We start from the raw sequence: 24,302 nt of genomic DNA on the forward strand, positions 1-24,302 counted from the left end.
CATAGGCTACCCATCAAATCCTACTTTTGACCTATTAAGCTCTAAATGGTCTCACCCCACAGTACCTGAGCAAACTTTTAGTTATTTATGATCCGCCACGCCCCCTGTGGGGTCACTAGTGGTACCCAAAGTTCAGAAGGTCACAGCTGGGAGCAGATCCTTCTCCTATAGAGCTCCGCAGTTGTGGAATGGCTTGCCGGTCAGTGTTCGGGACTCACACTCAGTCTCAGTGTTTAAATCTAAACTGAAAATACATCTGTTCGCTCTATCTGTCCACTTTATTACATAGACACCTAGTCAAGCATAGACATTTCACTTTAGTTAGGGTGTCCTAGTTAGGGTGCCGGACCACTATTACACTAGTGTACAACTAAAGCCACATGTTTCTGTACCAGTTGTACAATGCCAGCTGCTGCGCCCAGACAACCTCCAGAGTCCAGTGAAAAGACCACCAGATGAATCCTAGTCCCTAGCAATGAAGTGCTGATGAGACGACTCAGCATGAAACGTACCCGAGAGTCACCACAGCCACCACCACCGTAACATCAAAAGCTTCAGGGGTCCTCAAAGGGACCAGTAGCATTATAATGGACACCATGACTAAAACCTACTCTGCACTGTCCAGGACCTCCACACATGGACAGATGCTCTATACCACACTTTGGATTTTTCCGGTTGAAATTGCAGGCTCTCTCTACCCTGGAAGGGCGACCCTCTCTGTAGGGTCGCCCTCTCTGTATTTCTCTCTGTATTTCTCCTTCACAACGTTTCGTCTTTTCTTTTTCCCCTCTCTCCTAGAGTTTTTCCTTGTGTGCAGAAAGGTCAAGTGTGGGGGTGTAGGGCCTGTCAAAGCCCATTCAGACGTACTGTAGGTGACTATGGGCTCTATAAGAAATAGACGTGGTTATATGTGCAATATTACATCTCTAAATTTTCTACACACACAGAGTAATGGAACAAAGTGAATATTAAGTTTCAGCATTTTGGCCACGCCCACTGCAGCACCTGTTGCTCTGACACACACCTGTCTCCCTGCGCCGTGCGCTGGTTCCCGCTTTTTTTTAACTCGCGTTTGCAGCTCGGTGCTCGCATGTGGGCGCTGATCTGAACGTTACTTTAGCGGCAGAAGTGCATTTCCACACTTGTGTGGTTTGTGACGACTGGCATTTACACAACGGAAATGTCACCCTAAAGACACCGCAGCGACTACAGCGGAGGCAGGAATCCTGCGGCGTCGGCACGGCAACCAGAAAACCTTCTGATCTCATTTCCAATCAGATGAGGTGACGGCGCAGGCGGAGCGGCCAGACACTCCTCTCTAATGACTGTGTGCCAAGGTGACATTTACAATCAGTCACGGCCGATTTGGGACAAGGACAACATTTCACAGTGAGGATTCGAGTGACAGAATTCAGCTGCACGTCGAACCTGTTGACGGTGACAGGAAGCAGGGACCTGACGACTTGGTTATAGCTCCGCCTCTTCTCCATCACTCCCCTCCACATCCAGCCTTGCTTTGTGCTTCTGGACTTCAGCAGTGCCACCCTGGGCATGACTGTACTGCCAGATGGGTATATATATATGTGTGTGTGTGTGTGTGTGTGTGTGTGTGTGTGTGTGTGTGTGTGTGATGGGGGGGGCGTCTCTCTGGCTACAGTCATCAAGCCGACTGGCAGCTAGAAGGGACCTGCCAAACTCAACCAACTCCGAGAGTGTGTGGATGCCAGGACCAATCTAGCAGCACACACACACACCGGAGTGACAGCGCGGCGTTCACCCACACGCAGCCTGACAGGCCACCCGGACCGAGCTCCAATCGACACGGACAGGCAGCACACACTGCCGACAGCTCACACACACACACCTGTCCGCTCCAATAACCTGGAGGAGGCTCCCAACAACAATCGGTGCAGCCGTCACTGTGTGTGTGTGTGTGTGTGTGAGTGTGTGTGAGAGAGCGAGCAGACCGACATGTATGGAATCTGTTCTGTTTCATACGCGCTGCAGGACCTCACCCGACGTTAAAGCCACGCCCGCTTCCACTCGTTTAAAAGAGAAAACACGAGGGTCGAGTTAATTGGAAAATGTGAACTCCCATCAAACAGTGATAATGAGGGGAGGACGTCCACGCCGCCGCGCAGGTCTGCTGTAATGTCCTCATTTGCAATCTAATTTAGCCACGGACCCATCAGGACGAGGGCTGCTCAACTTTATCAAGTGAGGGCCAAGCGCAATTTCATTTCCCCATTGTAGGTGTAATGGCTTCACTCAGAGCAGGGGAGGAGCACGCAGGCAGCGAGCGTGTGATGCGGACACCATTCAGCTCATAGCGCTGCTGAGTCAGCATCAGACGTACAGCAAAACGGCCGCTTCACTCCACCAGGCGTCCACAGAGGACCACGATGTCACCAGGACGCGTGACTGTCAGGTACGTCTGGGTTTACAGAGATATGCACATATAAATGCATTCGCTTGCAGTAACACAGCAGATGTTCTGGTGCCGAGGGTGGGAGTCTGGGTGCAGATAAAATAAAAAAAGAAGTGAGTCAGATATACAGTACAGGCCAGAAGTTTGGACACCTTCTCATTCAACGTGTTTTCTTTATTTTCATGACCATTTACGTTGGTCTCCACTTTTTGTTAAGTACATAACTCCACATGTGTTCATTCATAGTTTTGATGCCTTCAGTGAGGATCTACCAACGTCAATGGTCATGAAAATAAAGAAAACACATAGAATGAGAAGGTGTCCAGACTTTTGACCTGTACTGTAAAACATTTTTTTAAACCATTCAAACTTAATTATTAATTTAAACCAAAGTTGAAAAGAGAAAGGAACCAGTTGTTTCTGTTGTGTTGATGAAGGAGCTGGCTTGACTGGCCGATGTTTGAGGGTGTAGGCAGTGGTTGCCTAGCGGGTAAGGAAGCAGGACTCACAATCGGAAGGTTGCGGATACAAATCCCGAACCGCCAAGGTGCCACCAAGGTCCCCTTGACCAAGGTACCGTCCCCACACGCTGCTCAGGGTGGTAGTAGCATACTACTACCACTTACTACCATCGTGTCCCTGAGCAAGACACTTAACCCTGAGTGTCTCCAGGGGGGACTGTCCCTGTAACTACTGATTGTAAGTCGCTCTGGATAAGGGCGTCTGGTAAATGCTGTAAATGTAAATGCTCACTAAGGGTTAAATGCAGAGGACACATTTCGTTGTGTCACCGTGTGCTGTGCTGCAGTGTTTCTTCTTCAGATTATGATTAATTGATCGGCGGTGGGAAAAAAAGCGGAAACATGTTACACATAAACAAAAACTCAGTGCGGAGTTAAGCACACCGAGCGCAGCGAACAGCGTGGCAGCGAGTCAACATTCGCTTCATTAGGACACCAACCGAGGAAGAAGATTTCAGGACCAGCTACAGCACATTAGGAGCTGCTTTCCCCGCCACACATCAGCATGAACCAGGGGAAGCGGACCTGGTGATAATTAGAAGTAAAATGAATGACACTCCGTTCCCAGGATGTGCAGAAACACAGCAGAGCTCAGCAGCGCTGGCTGCGGGTTTGTGTCACATCCAGTAACAGCCGCCGGAACACGTTCCTCTCACTGCAGTAGAGAATAACGAACGAACGGACAAACGTGTGAAGCAAAACGGCGCGAAAGTCGGTCTGTGCTCATCCTCACATCGTGACACAACTCAGGATTTGGCCAAGAGAGACAGATAGAGAGAGCAAGAGCGAGAGCGAGAGCGAGAGAGGCAGAGAGAGCGAGAGTTTCCTGAAGCTCAGCGGCTGGTATACAAACTAAAGTGCACTATGTGCACGAATGTGTCACACAAACATATTATATAAAGGTATTTAAACAAATAATTTATAGCAGCTTCTCAGACATTTAGGAAAATGTATAAATAAAAAAGGAATCTGTACACATCTATAGGTGGCACAGTTCATTAAGAAGTAGTGTTAAACCTGTCTAGCTTAAACAGTTCATATTTCAGTTCAAGTTGAAGGTGAGCATGTTCACCTAGAAATTCACAGCGGCGACCAAAATTCCACTCGTGTGCACGTCTGGACACCCCACTTAATAAAATGTGACACCATATTTTCTGATCTGCAAAGAAATGCTTTATGGGAGTTCCTGTTTTAAGACCGTTTGCGAACAGGCTACGTTTGAGATGTGTGGGACGGCCAGGGAAGTAAACATAGCGCTTTTTTACAGACAAATTGGAAGCGAAGTTCAATCAGTAGCCTGCAGCACTACATGGCTAAAGGATTTTAGCAGATCATGCTAGTGTTTTTTCCACTGGCAGCTTGAACACCGCCAAACGAAGGAAGAGAAAAGTGTTTCTTAAAGATAGTTTGCATTAATGGGTCTTAATATGAAAAGAATAATCTCACGTAAACTTACCTGCGTAGCAAAGCCCATTAAGTTGTAGTAGTAAAAATAATAATCATACGTACATTTAATAAGAGGCCACCGCAGCACGTATTGTACATTGATGCCCTTTGTGCCGTTTTTTGGAGAAGGTAAATATTGTGTTAAATGTACCTGGTGATCTGGACGCTGTGCTCAGTGAGTGACACCAGCAGTTTGAGGGCGTAGTCTGGTACAGGGTCAGGCTCCAACAGCAGAGACTCGTATCTGTACAGAAACAATAAAGACCTCTGTAACAGAGTACCTCCGTTATTCAAATCAATTATCTGATTATTATAAGGATACAGATGCTCACTGTGGGAGGAGCGACTGCATGATGAAGTCCAGAAGTCGTGAGTTGGAGGCGGAGTCAGACACACTTTCTCCAGCTCCTCCTCCTTTTCTTACTTCGTCTTCCAAATCCTCCTGACTCAGCAGCATCAAGGCCAATTCGGACAGCACCCGCAGACTCACGATGCACCATTCCACTGAGCACATACACACACAAATTGTGCTTTAATGATCTAGTGCAGTAAGTATGTAATGTATGTATAATAAATACCTAATTTACCATATTCTAACAAGACTTAACCTAACCCTAACCTAAAGGTTTTTCCAGCATGTACAACCAATGGGAACCAGCACAATGTCCCAATTTATACTGTAAGGTTGTGTGTCTCTTTGTGGGGACATTTAGGCTCATGATTGCCATTTATGCCAGTTGACACAAATAAAATGTTTATGTGCACTTTAAATTACTTGTGTGATAGGAACGCCTACTCATAAAATGTCCCAAAAGACATTAATGGCTTGTTTTAATTAAACTTTCAAACTGCCTCTGAAAATTAGCGCCACTTCTTTTGTGAGTTAAGCTTGTACCTTTTTGCTAAGTCAGATAAATTGGTGTGTGTTCCATTCTCTGACTGATTCGCCTAATGAAAGTGGATGAAAGGACGGAGAAAAGCCTGCTGCTCTGTTCTGGTTCTTGGTGCTTTAGTTAAAATGAACATAATAACACTGCAATAGAATCAAATCAGAAATGCTTTTATCCACAGAACACTGATATATCACTAATGTTTCATACTGTGGTTGTGAACATATCATATTCACACTGATGACTTTGTATATGATATTCTACCTCTATCAAAATATGTGTTTGAGTAAGCACTGAGGGTGCAAAAGGCCATACTGTCCTCATATCGATTATTTTGTCTTTTCACATTTTACTGAACGTAACGTAATGGGGACACAGAAGCTTGAACAGTGTTGTTTTAGTCAACAAAATGTGTCACGAAAATTTTCAGCAACAAACCTTTTTGATGTGATGACAAGACAAGACATATATGCTTGTCATGTGACAAAATATTTCATGTAATATTGTTGACTAAATATAATTTAATAAATAAAAATGATCCTAAAATGTCTTAATTTTCACAAACAAAAACAAAACAAGACGTTACTTCCTCTCGTTTAATTGTGTTATTATTACTATGCAGTATTTCTGTTTCCTGTATCTCCCATCTAGGTCACAGATGACATCACTTCCACAATAAACAATTGTGACATTAATTAGATTTCAGGATACTTCTGATTTAGCATATGACTGGGAGAAAATGACAAAGCAATCTTTGGACTATTTCCTTAAAATGAAGTCTGCACGTGACTAAGAGTAATAAAGATTTAAATGACTAAAAGACTAGACTAAAACTAAAATGAAGTCAGGCCGCCAAAAACAGCTATAAACACAGGTCACTGCTTGTTTAGTCATGGCATTTTTCACACGACCCAAAGCTATTACCTATATTACTAAATTATATTATAGTAAATATAATCAGAAAATGTATAATTTTGTACACATACAAACCCAGTCTCTTACCATTTTTACTAAATGCCAGAGAGGTCAGAGGTGGTAGAATATGGTCAATTATCTAGAACATAAAATACACACATAACATTAATTTGGTTAATCAATAGTTATCTAGTTGTAAATCACACCTGAGGTTTTACATTTTGGCCTTATTTGTGGGTGAGACCCGGGCGCTACTGCAGAGTGCTTGGACCATCATCATCTTCATCATCATCATCATCATCATCATTAACCAGGCATAAGTGCTTGAAACTCCATCAGAAAAATGTACATTTCTTCCAATGAGCATGAAAGCTCCTCCAGTTCCCGTGTTACTGACACAATATGGTCTAATCCGGGGTGGTAGTAGCCTAGTGGGTAACACACTCACCACAAGATTTACTACCATTTTGTCCCTGAGCAAGACGCTTAACCCTGAGTGTCTCCAGGGGGGGACTGTCCCTGTAATTACTGATTGTAAGTCGCTCTGGATAAGGGTGCCTGGTAAATGCTGTAAATGTAATCCTAAGTCTGTTATGTCCTTACTTGCAGGTTCTCTTCCTGTCTGTTCCGTGTGTGTCTGAGACACTAATGACGGAGGTGTAATTACTGTGCCCATTCCTATTACTATTACACCACTTCTCATCCCTCTCTTCTTTTTCCACTCTGCTATCTATCCTGTGCCACACTGCATCGAAACTCATTAAAGTCCTCTAAATTCACTCAAACCCAATCACACACACACAGTAACAACCTTCAGTTTAATTTCCTGAGGAGACGCTGGTTTGGTTCGATATGTAAGCCTAGAGGGGGGAAGTCTTTTGGAGCTGCAGCAGTGATTGGCTGCAGCATCGGCCAGATCCAGATTGAAAATGTAAAGATGACACTGCGTGTATGTGAACAGGGGTGTGTGTATGATACTCACAGTGTGGAAGTGTGGGGTGAGCAGGGTGGGGTGTTGGGTCATGGTCTCCACTGTGCTCAGTGTGCTTCTGATGAACTCCTCCGCAGGACTGAGGCCTAAAGATCAGAAGACAGACAAACCATGGGCCCTTTCCCCAGTATCTCCGACTCACTCACTCAATTTCTATAATCCAGTCAGGGTCGCGGCTGCCAGAGGCCATCGCAGCCACACACACACACACACACACACAATTCAGTCACCAATTCACCTAGTGTACATGCCTTTCGATGGCCGGAGGAAACAGGGGAACCCGAAGGAAACCGGCTCAAACATGGGGAGAGCAAGCAAACTCCACCCACACAAGGACCGGGAAGTGCAGTATAACTCATAATCCTGAATACAAATCATCACAAACATGCCACAGTGAGAGTAAAACTGACCTACAGCGCTGACCAGGCACGTCTCACTGGAGTCTGCACGGGCCACGTGAGTCTGTACGACAAAACAAACAGCAGCATTGAGTCTCCGAGCTGAAAACCTGGAGTAGGAAAGCTTCTTGTTTCAAGATTTAGTCCTAATTCTGGACTCTGGCTTCCGATGAAACCATGTAAACAGAAGGAAGATGGAGATCAAGTCTTACCAGCAGCGCCCCAAATTTCAGGAGGAAATGATCCGTCACCACCTGCGTTCTGAACACCTGCAGGGGACAACAACGGCGAATCAGATGCAGACCCACATCCACCTGAGCATCAGGTCTTTCACCATATTTTCATATCTTTAGGAGGACCAAGACATGAATAAATAAAACCACACACACACACACACACACACAACCTCTCTAATCTCACAATCATAATGAGGAGCTCCAGGCCCAAACAGTCTCTCTCCTCTCCTCACACAGAGCACAGGAGGGATGAGAGGGTGACGGCGAGGAAGCCCACACCTTCCCTCCGTCAAACACGGCTTCCTGACACCTCCTCATATTTTATTATTCTTTATCAGGACTCATGTTGGCAGCAGTCGGGACATTTTTCTGGTATTTAATCTTTAGAGAACTGGGTCATTTGTGCAGATACACATGCACGCACACACACACACACACACAGGATACGAAACAAATATCAGGTTAAATTAAACAATTAAATATCAATTTATTTAACTGGTTATTTTAACATGTTTTTTATTACTACAGTTATAAATTATTAGCATTAGTATTACTGGTGATCTTGTAGAACTGCCTCTGTCTTTCACACGCAGACACACACACACACACACACACACACACCTGTGAAGTGAGTAAGTGCAGCACCACAGGCATCATGGAAAGGTTGTGCTTTAGCTGGCGGGCTTGAGCAGCTGAGAGGTTTTTCCGTCCCACAATACTGTCCAACGCTGACAGGACATCATCTGCAGAGAGCATAGATACAGACAAAATAACGCACACACACGCACACACACGTGTTGAGAAACATAATCCACCCTCATGTTGCTGGTGGCAGTGGGGGCGGGTTCGGACCCTCAGGTGTTCAGTCTGTGCTGGTTCTGGACTGGACGCGGGGGGGGTTGGGGTCGTGGGGGGGTTGCGAGCGACAAGCCCGAGCAGCCGGAGGGAAGAGTCGATACCGACTCAGCCGCCCCGCAATTCAATCAGAAAGGTAATTAAAGACAGGCACATCCAATTGAATAGTTAAGTCTCTGATGTGTCCATCACCCCCCCAGAAGCGCCTCTTCCCTCCCCGGCCCTTTCTGGTGCAAATGGGATTGATTTACCCAGGACGGCTGGCAGGTCCTGTGCGATGTGATGGATGAAGAGACCCAGGCATTTTGACAGGTACTCGCTGCCGCCCTGCTCCCTCCCGGGCGTGGCCCTCCTGACGTCTCTTTCAATGTACATCACCAGCCTGCGAGAGACGGGGAGAAGCATCGTCAGGCACCATGGCGGCGGGTTCAGCTCAGCCCCGCGGGTACGCAGCAGAACTCAGCTTCTCGGATGCGAGGTGCCGAAGCACATGACCTGAAGCTGTGTGTGTGTCAGGTGTATTAAGAGGCGTGTTAATTGGCTCGTCTGCTGTCACAGCTCCTCGTTTCCACACCTACGTGGCGCACATTTCCCCACCGTTCTGCTGCGGCTCATCTCTGGAATTAGACACAGGCGAACCGCCACAGACGTGCAGCAATAAGAAGCCAGGAAACCGGCTGCTGGTTAGAGACTCTCTCTCCACAAACTGTGTACATGAACGCGGTCATTAATAATGAAGAGAAGACCTGCATCATGTCTGCAAACACGCAAGGATGAGCTCACTTACATTACTCTCAAAGTGCAGTTTTAAATGTTCTTTAAAAATGATCAAAAAAGGGGGAATTATTACAGTTTCAGGACCAAAAACACAATTACTTAAACCGAGCGATCTAATCAAACAACCTGAGTCAATAGGAGAGTGGCGAACAGAAAGAGTAAAAAGAGAGAGTAAAGTTCCACAGCCCTGAGACAGTCCTTCAGCATCTCTTGGCCCTCAACGTTCTGAGTGAGGACGGGGTTTAAACCAAAACCACAGACACTCGTGTGGAAAAAATAAATGCATGTCAGGACCAAGCAGGTCTTTATTAGACAGACACGCCCTGCTGGCGTTACATTACATGAGGAAGAACAGGACTGAGCTCAGGGGAGTTATGACTTTTCCTATAAATTACCTCTCCACCCTGAAATGAGCGTTCTGCGCCCCCGCAGCACACGCCGCTGCTAGAACCGGGATCCCCGGAGAGCGGCGCGGCGCTTCATGAGGATACCGGGAATGACGGGAAGTGTGTGTGTGTGTTGGGGACGTGGTCCTGCTGATTAGTCCCACTCAGATCCTCCACCTTGACCCTCTGTTGTGCATCGGGGTCGTCAACTACAAGAGTTTTTCTCGGCAGACACTATGAGGACCAGATTCTCTTCTAAAACACGATATTAATTGTATTTTATCTTAAGTAATATATTATTATTTGATATATTAATTTATGTTCTAACAGACTAATATTACCTGTAATGCAGAGGGCCACTAAGGGATGACTGCTTTTGGTTTCTTATTTGTGAGTCATTTCCATGCCGTGACTGGCGGATTACTGAAGGCTTGTTTAATTTAATAAATGACGATCACTGACCCACATTCACAGGACCTTTAAACTCTGGATATAATAATTATTAGTCATTTTTAATGATATTTAGGGCCTTAATATTGGAATATGCAAATGAAGATGGGGTATAAATTAAGCTGGGATAACCTGGGGTATGAAATGTTTACTGCAGTTTTAGAGACTCTGGTCACATGATGACTTAATACAGACAATAACAGGGGTATTATTATTATTATTATCATTATGAAGCGTCTCTCCCTCTCTGCTCCCACCGAGTGCTCCGGTGCTGTCTGGACTGTTGAAGTGAAGTCACATACTCAGACTCAGGCCTGTTGTGCAGCTCTGGGGGCAGCGTGGCAGCTTCAGAGCGCGGCGAGGGGGGGGGGCAGGAGGCACAGGCGCCGCAGCGGAGCTAAATTAGGGATGTGTTTTTCCCGACGAACGCCGCCGTCAGCACTCACTCTGGGAGCCGGAGCGGGGGGTCAGCTCTGACAGACTGCATCCTGGGAGAACTTGTAAAGCGCAAAATAGAGAGAAATGAAAACTGCCATCGTATGTGTGTGTTGAAGACAAGCCTGCAGCTGGAATTGTGAACATTTGTTCAGAATGGAACATGGCCTAGAATTAATTATGAATGAATTATCAGAATGTGGTTAAAGAACTCCACTGATCTCAGCCAATCACAGCGCTCCTTATGAGTGAATTCCCAACTGGCTGCAGCAGCGCCGATAAAAACCTGTGATGCCGACACTGGAATCTGGAACAGGTGTCAACTACTATTTGAGTGAGTGGAACCAATTCACAATGGAGTACGAAAGCAACTTAAAGTATAAATGAGCTGTTTTCCGGCCTGTTTGTGGTAAACACTGAGCTGAACCTCAGTGGAGAAGCTCATTTCACCCAAGCAGGAAGTGCTGTAGAAAGCGCCCGACAAATCCGCTCAAATGGGAGAAAGCGAGACGCATAAATGAGTATAAATAAGATAACAACTTGTTAGTTTCAGCAGCCATTTCTCATTTCGAACGAGAATTGCTGGTGTCTTCCCATTGTAAGTCGCTTTGGATAAAAGCGTCTGCCAAATAAAGTAAAGTAAAGTAAAGTAAAGATTTCAGATACAGTTCCCAAAAAACGAGTATCATCTATACAACATTTATTTCTTTCGGTGATCTTCCAGGGTGGAGTGAGGGTGAAATAGGAGTCAGAACTGGGTTGGTGTTGATTTGTTTGAGTATTAAATAGTAAGACATGGTGAATTGGAGAAAGGATCTGTCCAGGTTGAGAAGGTACTGGACAGTGTAGAGTAGGTTTCATCTCATGGTGGAAATGCACATCAGCATGGGTCGTGGTTGCCAGACACACTGCACACACACACACACTTCACTCACACCTAAAGACAATTCATAGTTACCAACCCACCTAGTGTACATGCCGTTGGCCAGCTTGAGGAAACTGGAGAACCCGGAAACCTGAACCAACACGGGGAGAGCATGTAAACTCTGCTCACTGCCCAGGCAGAGATTCAAACTCACAACCTTGGAGTGTGAGGGTCGTTGTCGTCATTGTCTCCCTCCGCTTATCCGGGTCGCGGGGTACCCTTCCAAGTTGGGAATCCCAGACAGCCCTCTCCCCAGCCACCTCCACCAGCTCCTCTGGCAGGACCCCAAGGCGTTCCCAGACCAGATATTTCATTTCTCCAGCGTGTCCTAGGGAGGCGTCCAGGAGGCATCCTGACCAGATGCCCAAACCATCTCAACTGGCTCCTTTTGATATGGAGGAGCAGCGGTTCTACTCTGAGTCCCTCTCGAATGTCCGAGCTCCTCACCCTATCTCTAAGGCTGTGCCTGGCCACCCTACTGTGGAAACTCAAGATTCTTCAACTCCTCCACTTGAGGCAGGACCTCTCTCCCGACCCGGAGTTGGCAAGCCACCCTTTTTCGGTCGAGAACCATGGTCCTGGATTTGGAGGTGCTGATCCTCATCCCAGCCACTTCACACTTGGCTGCGAACCTACCCAGCAAGAGCTGAAGGTAAGAGCTGATGAAGCTAGGAGGACCACATAATCTTCAAAAAGCAGACATGACATTCTCCTGCCACCAAACACCCTCCACACCATGGCTGTGCCTAGAAATTCTGTCAAAATAGGTTATGAACAGAACCGGTGACAAAGGGAAGCCCTGGCTGAGTCCATCCCTCACTGGGAATAGGTCCAACTTACTGCCGGCAATGCGGACCAAAGTCACGGTCCCCGGGCAAAGGGACCGTATGGCCCTTAACAAAAGGCCATCCACCCCATACTCCTGGAGCGCCCCCCCATAGGGTGCCCTTGGGGACACGGTCATAAGCCTTCTCCAAATCCACAAAACACATGTGGATTGGTTGGGCAAACTCCCATGGCCCTCCATCACCCCAGCAAGGGTAAAGAGCTGGTCCACAGTTCCACGGCCAGGACGAAAACCACATTGCTCCTCCTCAATCCGAGATTCAATTATAGTACCTTGGAGTAGACCTTCCCAGGGAGGCTGAGGAGTGTGATTCCCTATAGTTTGACCCACTGGTCCCCCTTCTTAAAAACAGGGACCACCACTGCAGTCTGCCACTCCACTGGATCTGCCCCCGACTATAGCCTCAGTCAACGTCAGCAGCTCCCCATCCCCACTGTAAACAGTGAGAGTGAGTTGCTGTCTTTCTCTCCTTAGGCGTTTTGTTTGCCAGAACCTCTTTGGAGCCGATCGGTAGTCTTACTCCATGGCCTTAGCGAGATTTTGCCTCGCCGACTGTCACTGCTGCACTCTGCTTGGCTGTCCGGTACCTGTCTGCTGCTTCTGGAGAACCACAGACCAGTCAATCATTGATCTGCGACCTAGGCTGCCCTGGTACCAAGTGTATCGATGGGCATCCTTATGTTCAAACATGGTGTTTGTTATGGCCAAACTATGACTTGCACAGAAGTCCAATAACGAAACACCACTTGAGTTCAGATCGGTGTGCCGTTCCTCCCAATCATGCCCCTCCAGGTAATGCTGTCATTGCCTACATGAAGTCCCCCAGCAGGACAATGGAGTCCCCAGTCGGAGCACTACCAAACAATCATCTCCAAAAAGGGTGGGTACTTAGAGCTGTTATTTGGCGCATAAGCGCAAACAACAGTCAGGACCCGTTCCCCGACCTGAAGGTGCAGGGAAGCTACCCTCTTGTCCCCCGGGGTAAACCCCAACAAACAGGCTGAGAGTCTTGGGGAACAAAAAACCAACCCCAGTCCTCTACCTCTCATACGGAGAAACTCCAGCAAAGGAGAGTGTCCAAGGACTTGGGTCCAGAGCCAATACTATGTGTCGAGGTGAATCCAACTATATCTAGCCGGTACCGCTCAACCTCTTCCACAAGCTCCAGCTCTTTCCCCGCCAGAGGGGTGACGTTACATGTCCCAATAGACAGTTTCCTTGTCTGGGGATCAGACCGCCAAAGTTGCCACCTGATCCACATTGGACAAGCCCACCTCCGGTTCGGGCTGGACGGGCCGGGCCCCATGGGCGAAAGCCCGGCCACCAGGTGCTCGCTCTCCAGGGTGGGACCCCGGTAACTGTAACCCTCCAGGCTGGGTACACTGGCTCCTTGTTTTTCCTTCCATGAAAGGTCTTCTGAACCGTTCTTTGTCTCAACCTTTACCTAAGACCAATTTTACCAATTTGTCATGGGAGACCCTACCTGGGGCACCACATGCCCCGGACAACACAGCTCCTAGGATCATTAGGGTTCTCAAACTCCTCCACCACGATAAGGTGACTGTTCAAGGAGGAGAGTGTGAGGGTACATCACTAAAATCAGCATGTCCTCCAAAACCAATGTTTCACTTCATAAGTGAGACCTGTGCTGCCATTAAATACCCACTGAGTAGCTAGATGAAGGTTCAGCCGTTTAAGTCACCCACAAATCCCACGGAATCATCTTCTATGAGCAGGGGCACAACTCTCCAGTCTGACTTGGTTTGCAGGCAGAAAAGTCTGTGGTCGGTACGGCTGGTGAGTGTGTGTGTACCTGGAGTTACAGCACAGCAACAGTGTGTCTCTGCTCTTCCTGATGATCTGCAGCAGCAGCAGGAACGCCTTCGCCCGAATCGGCGCCGACGGGCTGTCCAGACAGCGGACGACCGCCACCACAAAGTCCTGAGGAAAAACACGTCATCTCACTTCCACTCTGGGATAACGGGCGTCTGCGTATCTGACCGGTTGACCAGGCTGCGGCCCGTGGACAACACTGTTATCGGCGGCTGCATGGAGCTGACAGGGTGCTGGAAGCAGCAGGATAAATTAGCAGCACTTGATTAAGTTTTGCTATCGCTGTGTGGAGCAGAGCTGAAGCCGTGCAGAATAGTGTGATTAAACGCACTGTGGAGTTAATTAATTTCAAAAGCGCCACGGCCTGCCCGAACTGGAATTACATCAACAGTATTCCAGGCTGCACACTGAGATTGCTGCTCCGCCGTTCCCAATTAGCCGAGCCGCTCAACAATTCATTGAAATTTAAATTCTATGCGAGACAATGCATGAATAAACGCGTGCCACTCTGGACATTTATTTGTTAAGGGAATTAGGGAGGGGAAAAAAAACCTATAGCGCTGTCACATAATTGGTGTAGAGGTGATGCAGTACGTCTCCAGCACTCAAAGACTTGTTTTCCAGAGTCAAATTGGGAATTTACATGTAAATGAATTCAGGTCAAAGAAAACTAACCGTGGTAATTGCTGCACGCGCCACATTTTAAATCAATTTGAGTTGCCAATTTTACACATGATTACCCTTCCAGATGTGATCTGCTCTCCTGCAGCATTACTCACCCGGTCCTGTAGGAGGCGCTGTGAGGGCAATCCAGAGGCCAGCAAAGCAGCAAACATGGTGAGCATGTTCAGCTGCACACGACACACAGCAGGTGCCAGGCAGCCCAGTAGTGCTGGCAACCCCACCTTCTCCAGCACGCTCTGGAAAGCTCCAACTGAGTGGTGTGTGATCCAGCACAGGGCCTGGAGGGAAGGTCAGAGGTCACAAATGCAACAAAGAACAAGGAAATTAGCAGTGTGGTGGAACGTCAATCTTGGGGTTTGAAGGGGTGGAGACGTACGGAGATGGCGCAGATGCGGAGAGGCTGTAGTGTGGAGTGGGTGTACAGGAACCAGAGGGCGAGGCCCATCTCAGCCGTGATGAAGCCCTGAGCGCAGCGGGACGTGGTGGTGCACACGTTCTCCACAATCTTCACGGCCATGTGGCTCACAACCAGCTCCTCCTGATCAGAAGCAAACCGCATCAAACTGCAATCACACCTAAACCTAACCCCACCTTTAATCTAAACCTCCGGAACAGCCTTTCCTTGTAGGGACAAGCAAAATGTCCCCAGCTGAGAAATTTCACGCTTCCCTGTCTGTGTCAGGACGTTTTCTCTCATAAGATATAACTACACACATACACAAACAGCACAGTACTGTATATGCATAGTGCATACTCTGTAAGAAATTCCCTTATTTCGCTCTCTGTCATCATGCAAAAGGGAACCAACAGCTAGACATTTATTAAAAAGGTAAAAGTGAAGATACCCGTTTCTTCAGGGAAAATGAATAATTAAATTTGTGAAACCCGAGTGCCAAAAGGAAACAGTTTCATAAAACATGGAGCTCTACTTTAAATGTAGGCCTCAGATTTGCAGCCTGCAAAAAGGCTGAAGGTGAAGTAAGAGTGCAGCAAAGCGAAGCCACCGTGGTCTGCAGATTTCACACAATTACATCATGAGCGTCAACCCTGCACCACCTCAGCCCAGAGCAGAGTAAATAACTCATCTGTCACGGCCCCCACCTCTGCACCCGTCCCGAAAGAGACAGAACTCAGGTCAACACTGCAGCCGTGACACAGACACTGAGACAGAATGAAGGGGGGGGGGGGGGGGGGGGGGGGGGGGTGATGCAGATGTGGAAGAAATCAAGGATCATAGAAAGTACTCACAGTAATTTTTTTCTGATTAGTCAATCACCTCACATCTCAACCCGTAAGAGCAGCACCAGAAGAACAGAACTGAAGAACCCCAGAGCTGGAAGACTGAAAGGGGTCTGTGGAAGCTGACAGAGGGCAGAGTGGCAGAGTGACCGTCCGGCTCAGCATCTGATCACTGAACATCCCAAACAAACAGGTGCAGAGACTATTAAAATCCCATGGTTCTGCAGATTTCTGAGCAAGAGCTATATCAGGCCCGACCCAACAAGCCTAGCCTCCATTTCACCTCCTCAGAATCCATTTTCACATCTCTCTCGATAATTAAAATCAGGGTTCTTACACATTTTCAAGGGATAGGTACTATAGACCGTAGGTTCGTGTTTGTTGACCACTAATTTATCCCGGTTCACTCAGTCCAGTACGGCCCAGTTCTTGATTAACATGACTGTAGAAACCAAGGCATCAAGGAACAAAAGAAGCTGAGAAACATGAGTCCTGCTAACCCTAAAAAAAAAAAAAAAGCAGGTCCGGGCCAGCAGCCTCGCTCTTATCTAAACGGTGTTTTAATCCGTTTTGGAGCCAACATTGTGTGTGTGTTCTCTTCTGATTTCACAGCTGGCAACAAGTGTGTGTGTCTGTGTGCAATTATTTGTCTTTGAAGGACGCTGCACCTGGCCCTGAGCTAAGAACTCATGACTGGCGGTCGGGTCTTTCATTCATACACCCAAACACACCCCCACTTTCATCTGCGCTTCACAACTCAATCAAGGCTGTTTCAACACAGCCTTCAATGGATCACACACACACACACACACACACACACACACACACGTAAAGCCATGTCCTTTTCTTTGGTTTCTACTCAGAAGCTGCACTCAAAGCTGGCTAAGACATACGGCGGCTCAATAGCCTTCTGTTTGATGCATTCAACTCACACGACTGATCCTCCCACAGCAGTTCTGCTGCACTGGAGCCTTGTTACTTCATCAAGATCGGTTTTATACACCAAGTCACAAGCCACACACACACCTAACGATGACATCCTCACAGCATGTTCGGCATGGATGTGCAGTAAATATCGACTAATAATACAGGTAATGGTATAGATTACAATAAAGATGAATAAAAACCAGGTCCTTGTTGACTTGTGCTGATTGGTTGATAATCAGCTTCATCTATCGCTTATGAAGCTCCTAATCTGATTGATAAAAGTGGGATTAGGATCTGTGCTGCAGCTGCCACAGAGCATCATATGAGAGAGAAATGTGAGGTGTGTGTGGGGGTGGAGGTTAATAAATGTTTCATGGATCATCTGAATCGCCTGATCTGAGGTGGAGGGGGTTAATGTACACACACAGAATCTCTCTCTCCTGTACTGTACACACACACACACACACACAGTCACTGACACACACTCCTCACCGTTCCATCATCTTTTCCCTTCCCCCTCCATCTCAGTCAGACACTCACTCCTCCCCTCAGCTCCAGTGTGTGTTTCTCAGTGAGAACACACAGCTCTGACACTCTGATCAACCCCCTACACACACACACACACACACACACAGGTTAACACACAGCTGTATTTGAAAGAAGTAAATATGGGCTGGCGAACGTCACATTCTGTTACCATGACGGCACCAGCGTTCTCAATCAACTCAATCTGATGACCGAAGTGGAACCACTTCAAGAAGAAGACACACGCACACACACAAAAGCAGAAACTCAGTAACTGCATTTAAACCTCCTGAACTTAGATTTCCCCTACAGCACAAAAACCAGCCACAGTCACACACATCGTTCCTGTAAACACACACACACACACACACACACACACACACACACAGCAGCTGTGGTGGTGACTTAATGACAGCAGGCACTGCTGTCTACTTCCTGTTGGCTTATTAGAGCGCGCGTACACACACACACACACACAGCTACAGCTGTTATCTAGTTTAATGCACACACTCCACTAAGGCCTTCTTACTGTAAGACAACAGCTGAGTTGAGTGTAACTGTCCTCGCAGAGACAGGGACACGTGAAATTTCAGTTCCAGCGAGGCTAGTTTTCTGTTCCCCACTACCTGAAGATTTAATAATAAAAATGACAAGATTTGCCTTCGGGTGCTGATGTGCAGATCCCTGTAGGAATCGACAGTAAATGTGTGTTTATTTAATCCAGTGCTGGCCCTGTGCTGTGTTGAAGAGGGCCAGCGGTCACACAGATGGGGCCTGGTGTGGTCAGACAGCGAGGTCTGTGGAGACCTGGTGACTGAAGTTGTCTATATGGTCAATCGAGTACACACACACACACACCTCACAGGCTGCCAAACAATGCCTGCAGGGGCTCTGTGTGTGTGCATGTGTGTGTAGTGGGGAATCATTACATTACACTCTCTCTCTTTCTCTGGCTGGTGGGGAGGACAGTGTGTCGGTCTCAGTCTCAGTCTCACCCCTTCCCGAAGGCACCTCATTAACACTGTGTAGGCGGCTGCAGGAACGACCCACAATCCTCCTGGGTGTTCTTTCTTCTCCTCCTGCGGGGCAGAGGGGAGGGGGAGAGAGTGAGTGAGTGTGTGTGTGTGTGTGTGTGTGTGTGTGCAGTCACAAGTGGAGGTTGAGAACAGCAGCAGCAGCAGCAGCAGAACTCATTGAAGGAACAATTAGAGCTCCAGTACAAGGCAGTCGTGCTGTAATTAGCCTAAATAAACAAACACACGATAAATAAATCCCAGAGTAGCCGAGCTGTTCTATTTGCTCCGGTGGATATAGATATGTGTGTGTGTGTGTGGACCCACGGTTCACACACGTCTTTCTTTTTCTAAAAGTCTCACCTTGCATCAGGAGTCCGGGCTGCTCGCACCTCAAGGCTCCTTGTTCGATCTTGTTTGCTTGTTTGTTTATTTGTTTGTTGCGCTGTGCTGTTATGTGTCCATCATTATTCACTTGCTGAATTACAGAAACATGTTCACGCAGTACACAAACAGCCAGACCTTGAATAAACTTGCACTTTTTTCCAGTATTCTCAAACCTTAGGAAATGACCCACGTGTGCAGGATTTTCTAACTCCAACTGCAAACTTATCTGCAGCACAAAGCCACATTGAAAATTCGATAAATTTTCAAACACGTCAGTGAGATGAGAGATAAGGCTCACGGCTGAACACTGATCGTTTTTAAAGGTGTCTACATGGGCATTCGGGACGATCTGTAAATAAAGTCACTTTAAAAGCCACCTGACTGGCCGTTGTGTGTGTGTGTGTGTGTGTGTGTGTGTGTGTGTGTGTGTGTGTGTGTGTGTGTGTGTGTGTGTGTGAAGCAGCTGCATAACATTTTTAAAGCTGTTTTCAGAAAATTTCTGCATTTCTTTTTTCATTTTAATTATTGACGAGAGAACTGTTCCTGTAAGAATAGAATTATGACAGCTTCTCTCAATTAAATATTAAGTATGGCCAGTGACTTGTGCTTTAACAGCAGGCCTTGGTCTGTGATCCTGAGGGACCGAAGGCCAGCTCACATGCAGCTAGACGGCTTCAAAGAACAATCACGTGACCCTCATGGGAACACTGCCAGAACGCTGCCAGGTGATCAAGTCAAACTCAGCTGTGAACACTGCAGCCGCTTATCAGGCAGGGCAGTGGCCCAAAAACGAGACATGGCCCCGGCCGAGATCTCCCTGGCTTACAGAGGAAGCCCGGGACACCTGATTGGTGTTAAAACGGCTTCTGCTGACATTTCCTATCCCAGCTGAGTCAGAGGACAAGACAGAGGAGCGCGGCGGCGATATGCACTCCTGTGACTGGATAAAAGCGCGGTGACTTTGGGAAGGGGGGCTCCTTTTTAATACGGGATCCGCTCAGAGTTTCCCCGCTGTCGCCCAGGGCTCCTGCTTTTTCGGAACTGTGTGTCTTTATGACAACCGCTTCATTTCATTTTTCTTATTCCCTTCCATAAAAAAGTTAATTTATAAATAAATCCTCCTCTACGTGCCACAGCTGCTCCCAGTTCAGCCACCCATCAGTCACGCACCTACAGCAGTTTCATATGGGAACAGCCAGTGTGAACTTCACACACAGCCTTCTACAATGATCAGCTGTACAATTAATGTGTGTGTGTGTGTGTGTGTGTGTGTGTGTGTGTGTGTGTGTGTGTACCCACCTGAGAGGCAATGAGGTACAGTAGCTCCCCCAGTGGTGGCAGCAGACACTGCTTCAGTCTGGTGTTCCTGAAGTTATCTCGGATGAGTTCTACGAATGTGGAAACAGCCTATAAACAAAAATAAATAAACAAAAAATTAATAAGAATAATTTGTTTTTCCAAATCAAGGGAATGTAGCTGGTGGTCAAAACTGATCCCACCACTACTACTGCAGATATTTCACATTTGTGTTCATTTCGGTCCTGTGACAGGCGCCCGAGGGGCAGTGTGTGGGGACGGTGCTTTGCTCAGTGGCACCTCAGTGGCACCTTGGCGGAACAGGATTCGAGCCGGCTACCTTCTGATTACGGGGGCAGCTCGGTCACCACTGCCCCTCTGTATAAATAAACCTCTGTATGTGTGAGTTAGAGAGAGATATTTCTGACCTCTGTGATAGGCACATCAACTTGGAGCTCAGAGCAGTGGGCAGCAAGTAAACCAATCAAGCGCATCGCTTTAGTTTTCCTGTAACACACACACACACACAAAGAATAAGAATAATCTTTAATCATCTACTCTCAGATATCAAAAAGAACAAAAGAAGACAAATTCAATTTATATACTGTACCTATAGGCCTATACTATATGTATAAAAAAAAACATGATAACAGCATGGGGACAATTTTATTCAGTCTGTAGGATTTTTACAAAACCTTATTAAACTTTTTATTTTAAAAGGGATCTGAAGTGAATAAGTCACTCTGAATAAGGGCGTCTGATAAATGCTGTAAATGAACACTGATCAATAAAGCAGAGAGGAAAGGTCAACACCTAAAGGCCCTGTAGTGTACAGTATGCAGGTGTACTGAAGAAATGAGACAGAACAGGACACGGAGCTCATACTCACACATCCCAATTGGGCGCCGACCGCAGCAGTAGCGTCAGCAGTGGAAACTGGGAAAGGGGAGAAAAATCAATTCAGTTTAATAGAAGAGTAAATGGAAGCATGAACATTAATTACACATGACTTCATAATCATGGAGCTGCAAAAACTGTTAATGGCCTGAAGCCGTGATCATTTCTGCCTCATTGTTTAGAGATGTTGGTATGATGGTAACAGTATTTAATGGTGCTACATATTCTATAGGACTATTAAGGAGGTCACGTTCTCAGATGTCAGGTAAAGGGGTTAATCAAACGAGAGTCATCAGAAAATCATAATTCATGTCACAGCTCTCTGAGATCATATTTTATAGCCCTTGAAGTCTAAAATTGATCTTTATAATTCATTTCTGAGCAGAGTTTCATGTTACAGCTCCAGTCCACACTGTGAGATAATATTTTATATCGAAGACAGATCTCTGGTGCTGTGCATTTCATGTTTTGATAATTGCTTTTCTTTAGTCTTGTGTGAGTCAAATTTGAAATATAAACTGAATTCCATATTTCCACCGTGTACATTTCATTCTGTTCAGACAACTCTGACGAAGAAATCACGAGGATGAAACCTTCTTACTCGATGGCCAGAGAGCTGGACCCTACCACTGGTCAGCAGGAGAGTGTTTCATTCTGACCCGATTACCCCCTACTGCCAGCCTGCAGTGCCACCTGCTGCTCAAACGTCACAGCAATGAGCTCAGAAATCAAACACTCTTTATACAATGTGTATTACAGCGAGGAAGAGGAAGGGGAGGAGAAAGCTCACTTTCTCCACAGGAGAGGCCCATTTAACAACCCATCACACTCTGAGCCAATCAGAACAGCCCCCCATGGCAAATTCATGTATGTGAGCATGTGTTTGTGTGTGTGTGTTCCTCTACCAGCGGTGAGTGTATGAGCCTTGTGGCGAGTTGGCAGTTGCTGGAAGTGATGCAGCAGCACAGGTAGCTGAGTAGGTTGAGTTTGGCACGAGGGGCGGGGCCTCTTTTGTCCGGTATCTCCAGAGCCAACGTCACCTGCTGCAGATACGCTTCCCACTCGTCCGGGCTCAAACACATCAGCCTGTCAGCTGAGCAGAGTGGGAGACAATTTACACAAATATCCACACTTCACAATAACCACTTTCATACAAGTTCTCAGCAGTTCATTACCTGAGTAGGCAGGCACACAAAGTGTCTTAGAGTCAAACTGCACTGGGTTAGTCTTCATAATCTGTCAAAATAATCATTTTTTTTAAACAACCAGGATTTATAAGATGCTCCTGTCGAGGTTTAACCAGTCATGTGACTAACATCACCCATTTGAGCAAGGTTCTATAGTTTCCCCTGACAGACCTACCTTTGGGTTATCCATGATTGGTGTGATCGCAAGATCTGAATCTGTGTACAGCAGCTCTTTAATACAGGAAGTGATGTCACTCGAAGGATCTCCAGGCATATTGTTGTTCTAGAAAAAATTTATATACTATTTGTGAACATTTTATAAATTCTTAGGGTACAAGAGAAAACCTTTCTTACAGTCATCCCTCTCTCACAGCAGAGAGGCAGTGTTTTTTTAACGTCACTGACAACTGCTGTATCAGCTCAGGGATTTCACCCTGCGAATGTGCATGAAAGAAAGTACAATTCCCAATTTTTTGTCGTTATTGGTGAAAATAAGGAAGCTAAAAGTGGTACATACAACATTTTACGAATACACCCCCAATCCAGTTAAAACATCCCTATTAGATGGCCACAGCGATCCACAACATTCCACACCACCCTGAACAGCTAATTAAATAAATAAATAAATAAAAAGAGCTGTTGCTTCACCCACATTGGAATCACAACACAGAAACACTTCAACGGTAGGTGACAACACTGAAAGGCTTCATTAACAACTGTTAAACCCCCCCGCGGGCCAAAATCAGCACGATCCATACCTGCTTCAGGGGCAGGAAAATGATAGTGAGGCAGCAATCCAGCAACTTCACATCCTGACATGCTGAGGGCAACTAGTCTGATCCCAGATTAGCAAGGAGCATGTCCCCCTGGCCACAGTGAGGTGATAGACATTCAGAAATCTGACTCACTGGTTTCAGGGGCGGGGTGGTGGGCACGTCTTTCACGGTCCGAGGGGTGGGGCATGAACTGCCATGTCAAAAGAGGAAAAAAAGAAGACATTTGAACATTTGAGTCAGGCACAGACAAGTCCTATGTAGACATACACACCATGGCTGCATTTATTATAGATTTGAAAAATGACGGACCCTTTAAATGTACATTTCGTTGGTTACCTCAGCAAAAAAATGCCCTCTCTTGCTTGTGTGTCGAGAGCAGATTTCGGGCGGAGTTCACTCGCAGTGTCTGTAAAATCATTCAAGACAAGAACCCAGTGAGGACCAGGATCAGATCACACACACCAATATTCGGACAGGGCCGAAGGAAAAGATGGTGTGAACGACACACACAGATTAAATTCTAATCCAGGCGATGCCATTCACACACACAACAAAAAAACTAACACACTCATTGCTTACGTAGTCCAGGCAGCAATAAAACATAAATAAAACTGTGCTGGGTGGCTCTGTGACATTACCGACTGTGAAAGACCTGCTGATGTTTGGAGTGGAGACACCAGCAACTGCAACTCTGCTACAAAGACCAACAGGAGGCTCCTGCAAACTGTCAACAGCGCACACACACCATTTATAATGTGACTCGGGCAGCGGTCAGGTCCTGCAGACACACAATTCCCGATATACAAAGCTGCAGACAGGATAAGACACACTTTAATTCTAACGTGCTGCTTTAGTAAGGAAGAGGGCAGAGGTGATGCTTGCAGCAAGTCACGATACTGTACATATTGCAATAGTCTACATTTCACAGAAAATGTAAAAAAGAGCTGAAATAAAAGATGCTGTGTGGGTGGATCACATTACATTAATAATTCAGCCAAAACAACATGACTCAAAAGTGAATTTTAACTTCATTGTCTT

The 24,302-nt window shown here is 46.6% G+C and overlaps 1 protein-coding gene across 1 annotated transcript in view; it reads right to left on the reverse strand.

Annotated features, from left to right (window-relative positions):
- Positions 1-24,302, reverse strand: part of ulk4 (unc-51 like kinase 4) — a 40,269-nt gene that overhangs the window by 11,725 nt on the left and 4,242 nt on the right. Inside the window, exons 10-30 of the mRNA XM_028982119.1 lie at positions 23,903-23,988; positions 23,601-23,670; positions 23,397-23,454; positions 22,664-22,771; positions 22,477-22,537; positions 22,207-22,394; positions 21,294-21,340; positions 20,833-20,911; positions 20,408-20,515; positions 18,704-18,787; positions 15,394-15,555; positions 15,113-15,295; positions 14,314-14,441; positions 8,932-9,062; positions 8,447-8,568; positions 7,802-7,858; positions 7,602-7,653; positions 7,183-7,277; positions 6,288-6,339; positions 4,728-4,899; positions 4,547-4,639 (exon numbers count right to left, since the gene is read on the reverse strand). Of these exons, the coding sequence (XP_028837952.1) occupies positions 4,547-4,639; positions 4,728-4,899; positions 6,288-6,339; positions 7,183-7,277; positions 7,602-7,653; positions 7,802-7,858; positions 8,447-8,568; positions 8,932-9,062; positions 14,314-14,441; positions 15,113-15,295; positions 15,394-15,555; positions 18,704-18,787; positions 20,408-20,515; positions 20,833-20,911; positions 21,294-21,340; positions 22,207-22,394; positions 22,477-22,537; positions 22,664-22,771; positions 23,397-23,454; positions 23,601-23,670; positions 23,903-23,988 (2,136 nt within the window). The remainder of the gene's footprint in view (positions 1-4,546; positions 4,640-4,727; positions 4,900-6,287; positions 6,340-7,182; positions 7,278-7,601; positions 7,654-7,801; positions 7,859-8,446; positions 8,569-8,931; positions 9,063-14,313; positions 14,442-15,112; positions 15,296-15,393; positions 15,556-18,703; positions 18,788-20,407; positions 20,516-20,832; positions 20,912-21,293; positions 21,341-22,206; positions 22,395-22,476; positions 22,538-22,663; positions 22,772-23,396; positions 23,455-23,600; positions 23,671-23,902; positions 23,989-24,302) is intronic.

The sequence above is a fragment of the Denticeps clupeoides genome, chromosome 5 (genome assembly GCF_900700375.1).
Source record: "Denticeps clupeoides chromosome 5, fDenClu1.1, whole genome shotgun sequence".
Classification (NCBI taxonomy): domain Eukaryota; kingdom Metazoa; phylum Chordata; class Actinopteri; order Clupeiformes; family Denticipitidae; genus Denticeps; species Denticeps clupeoides.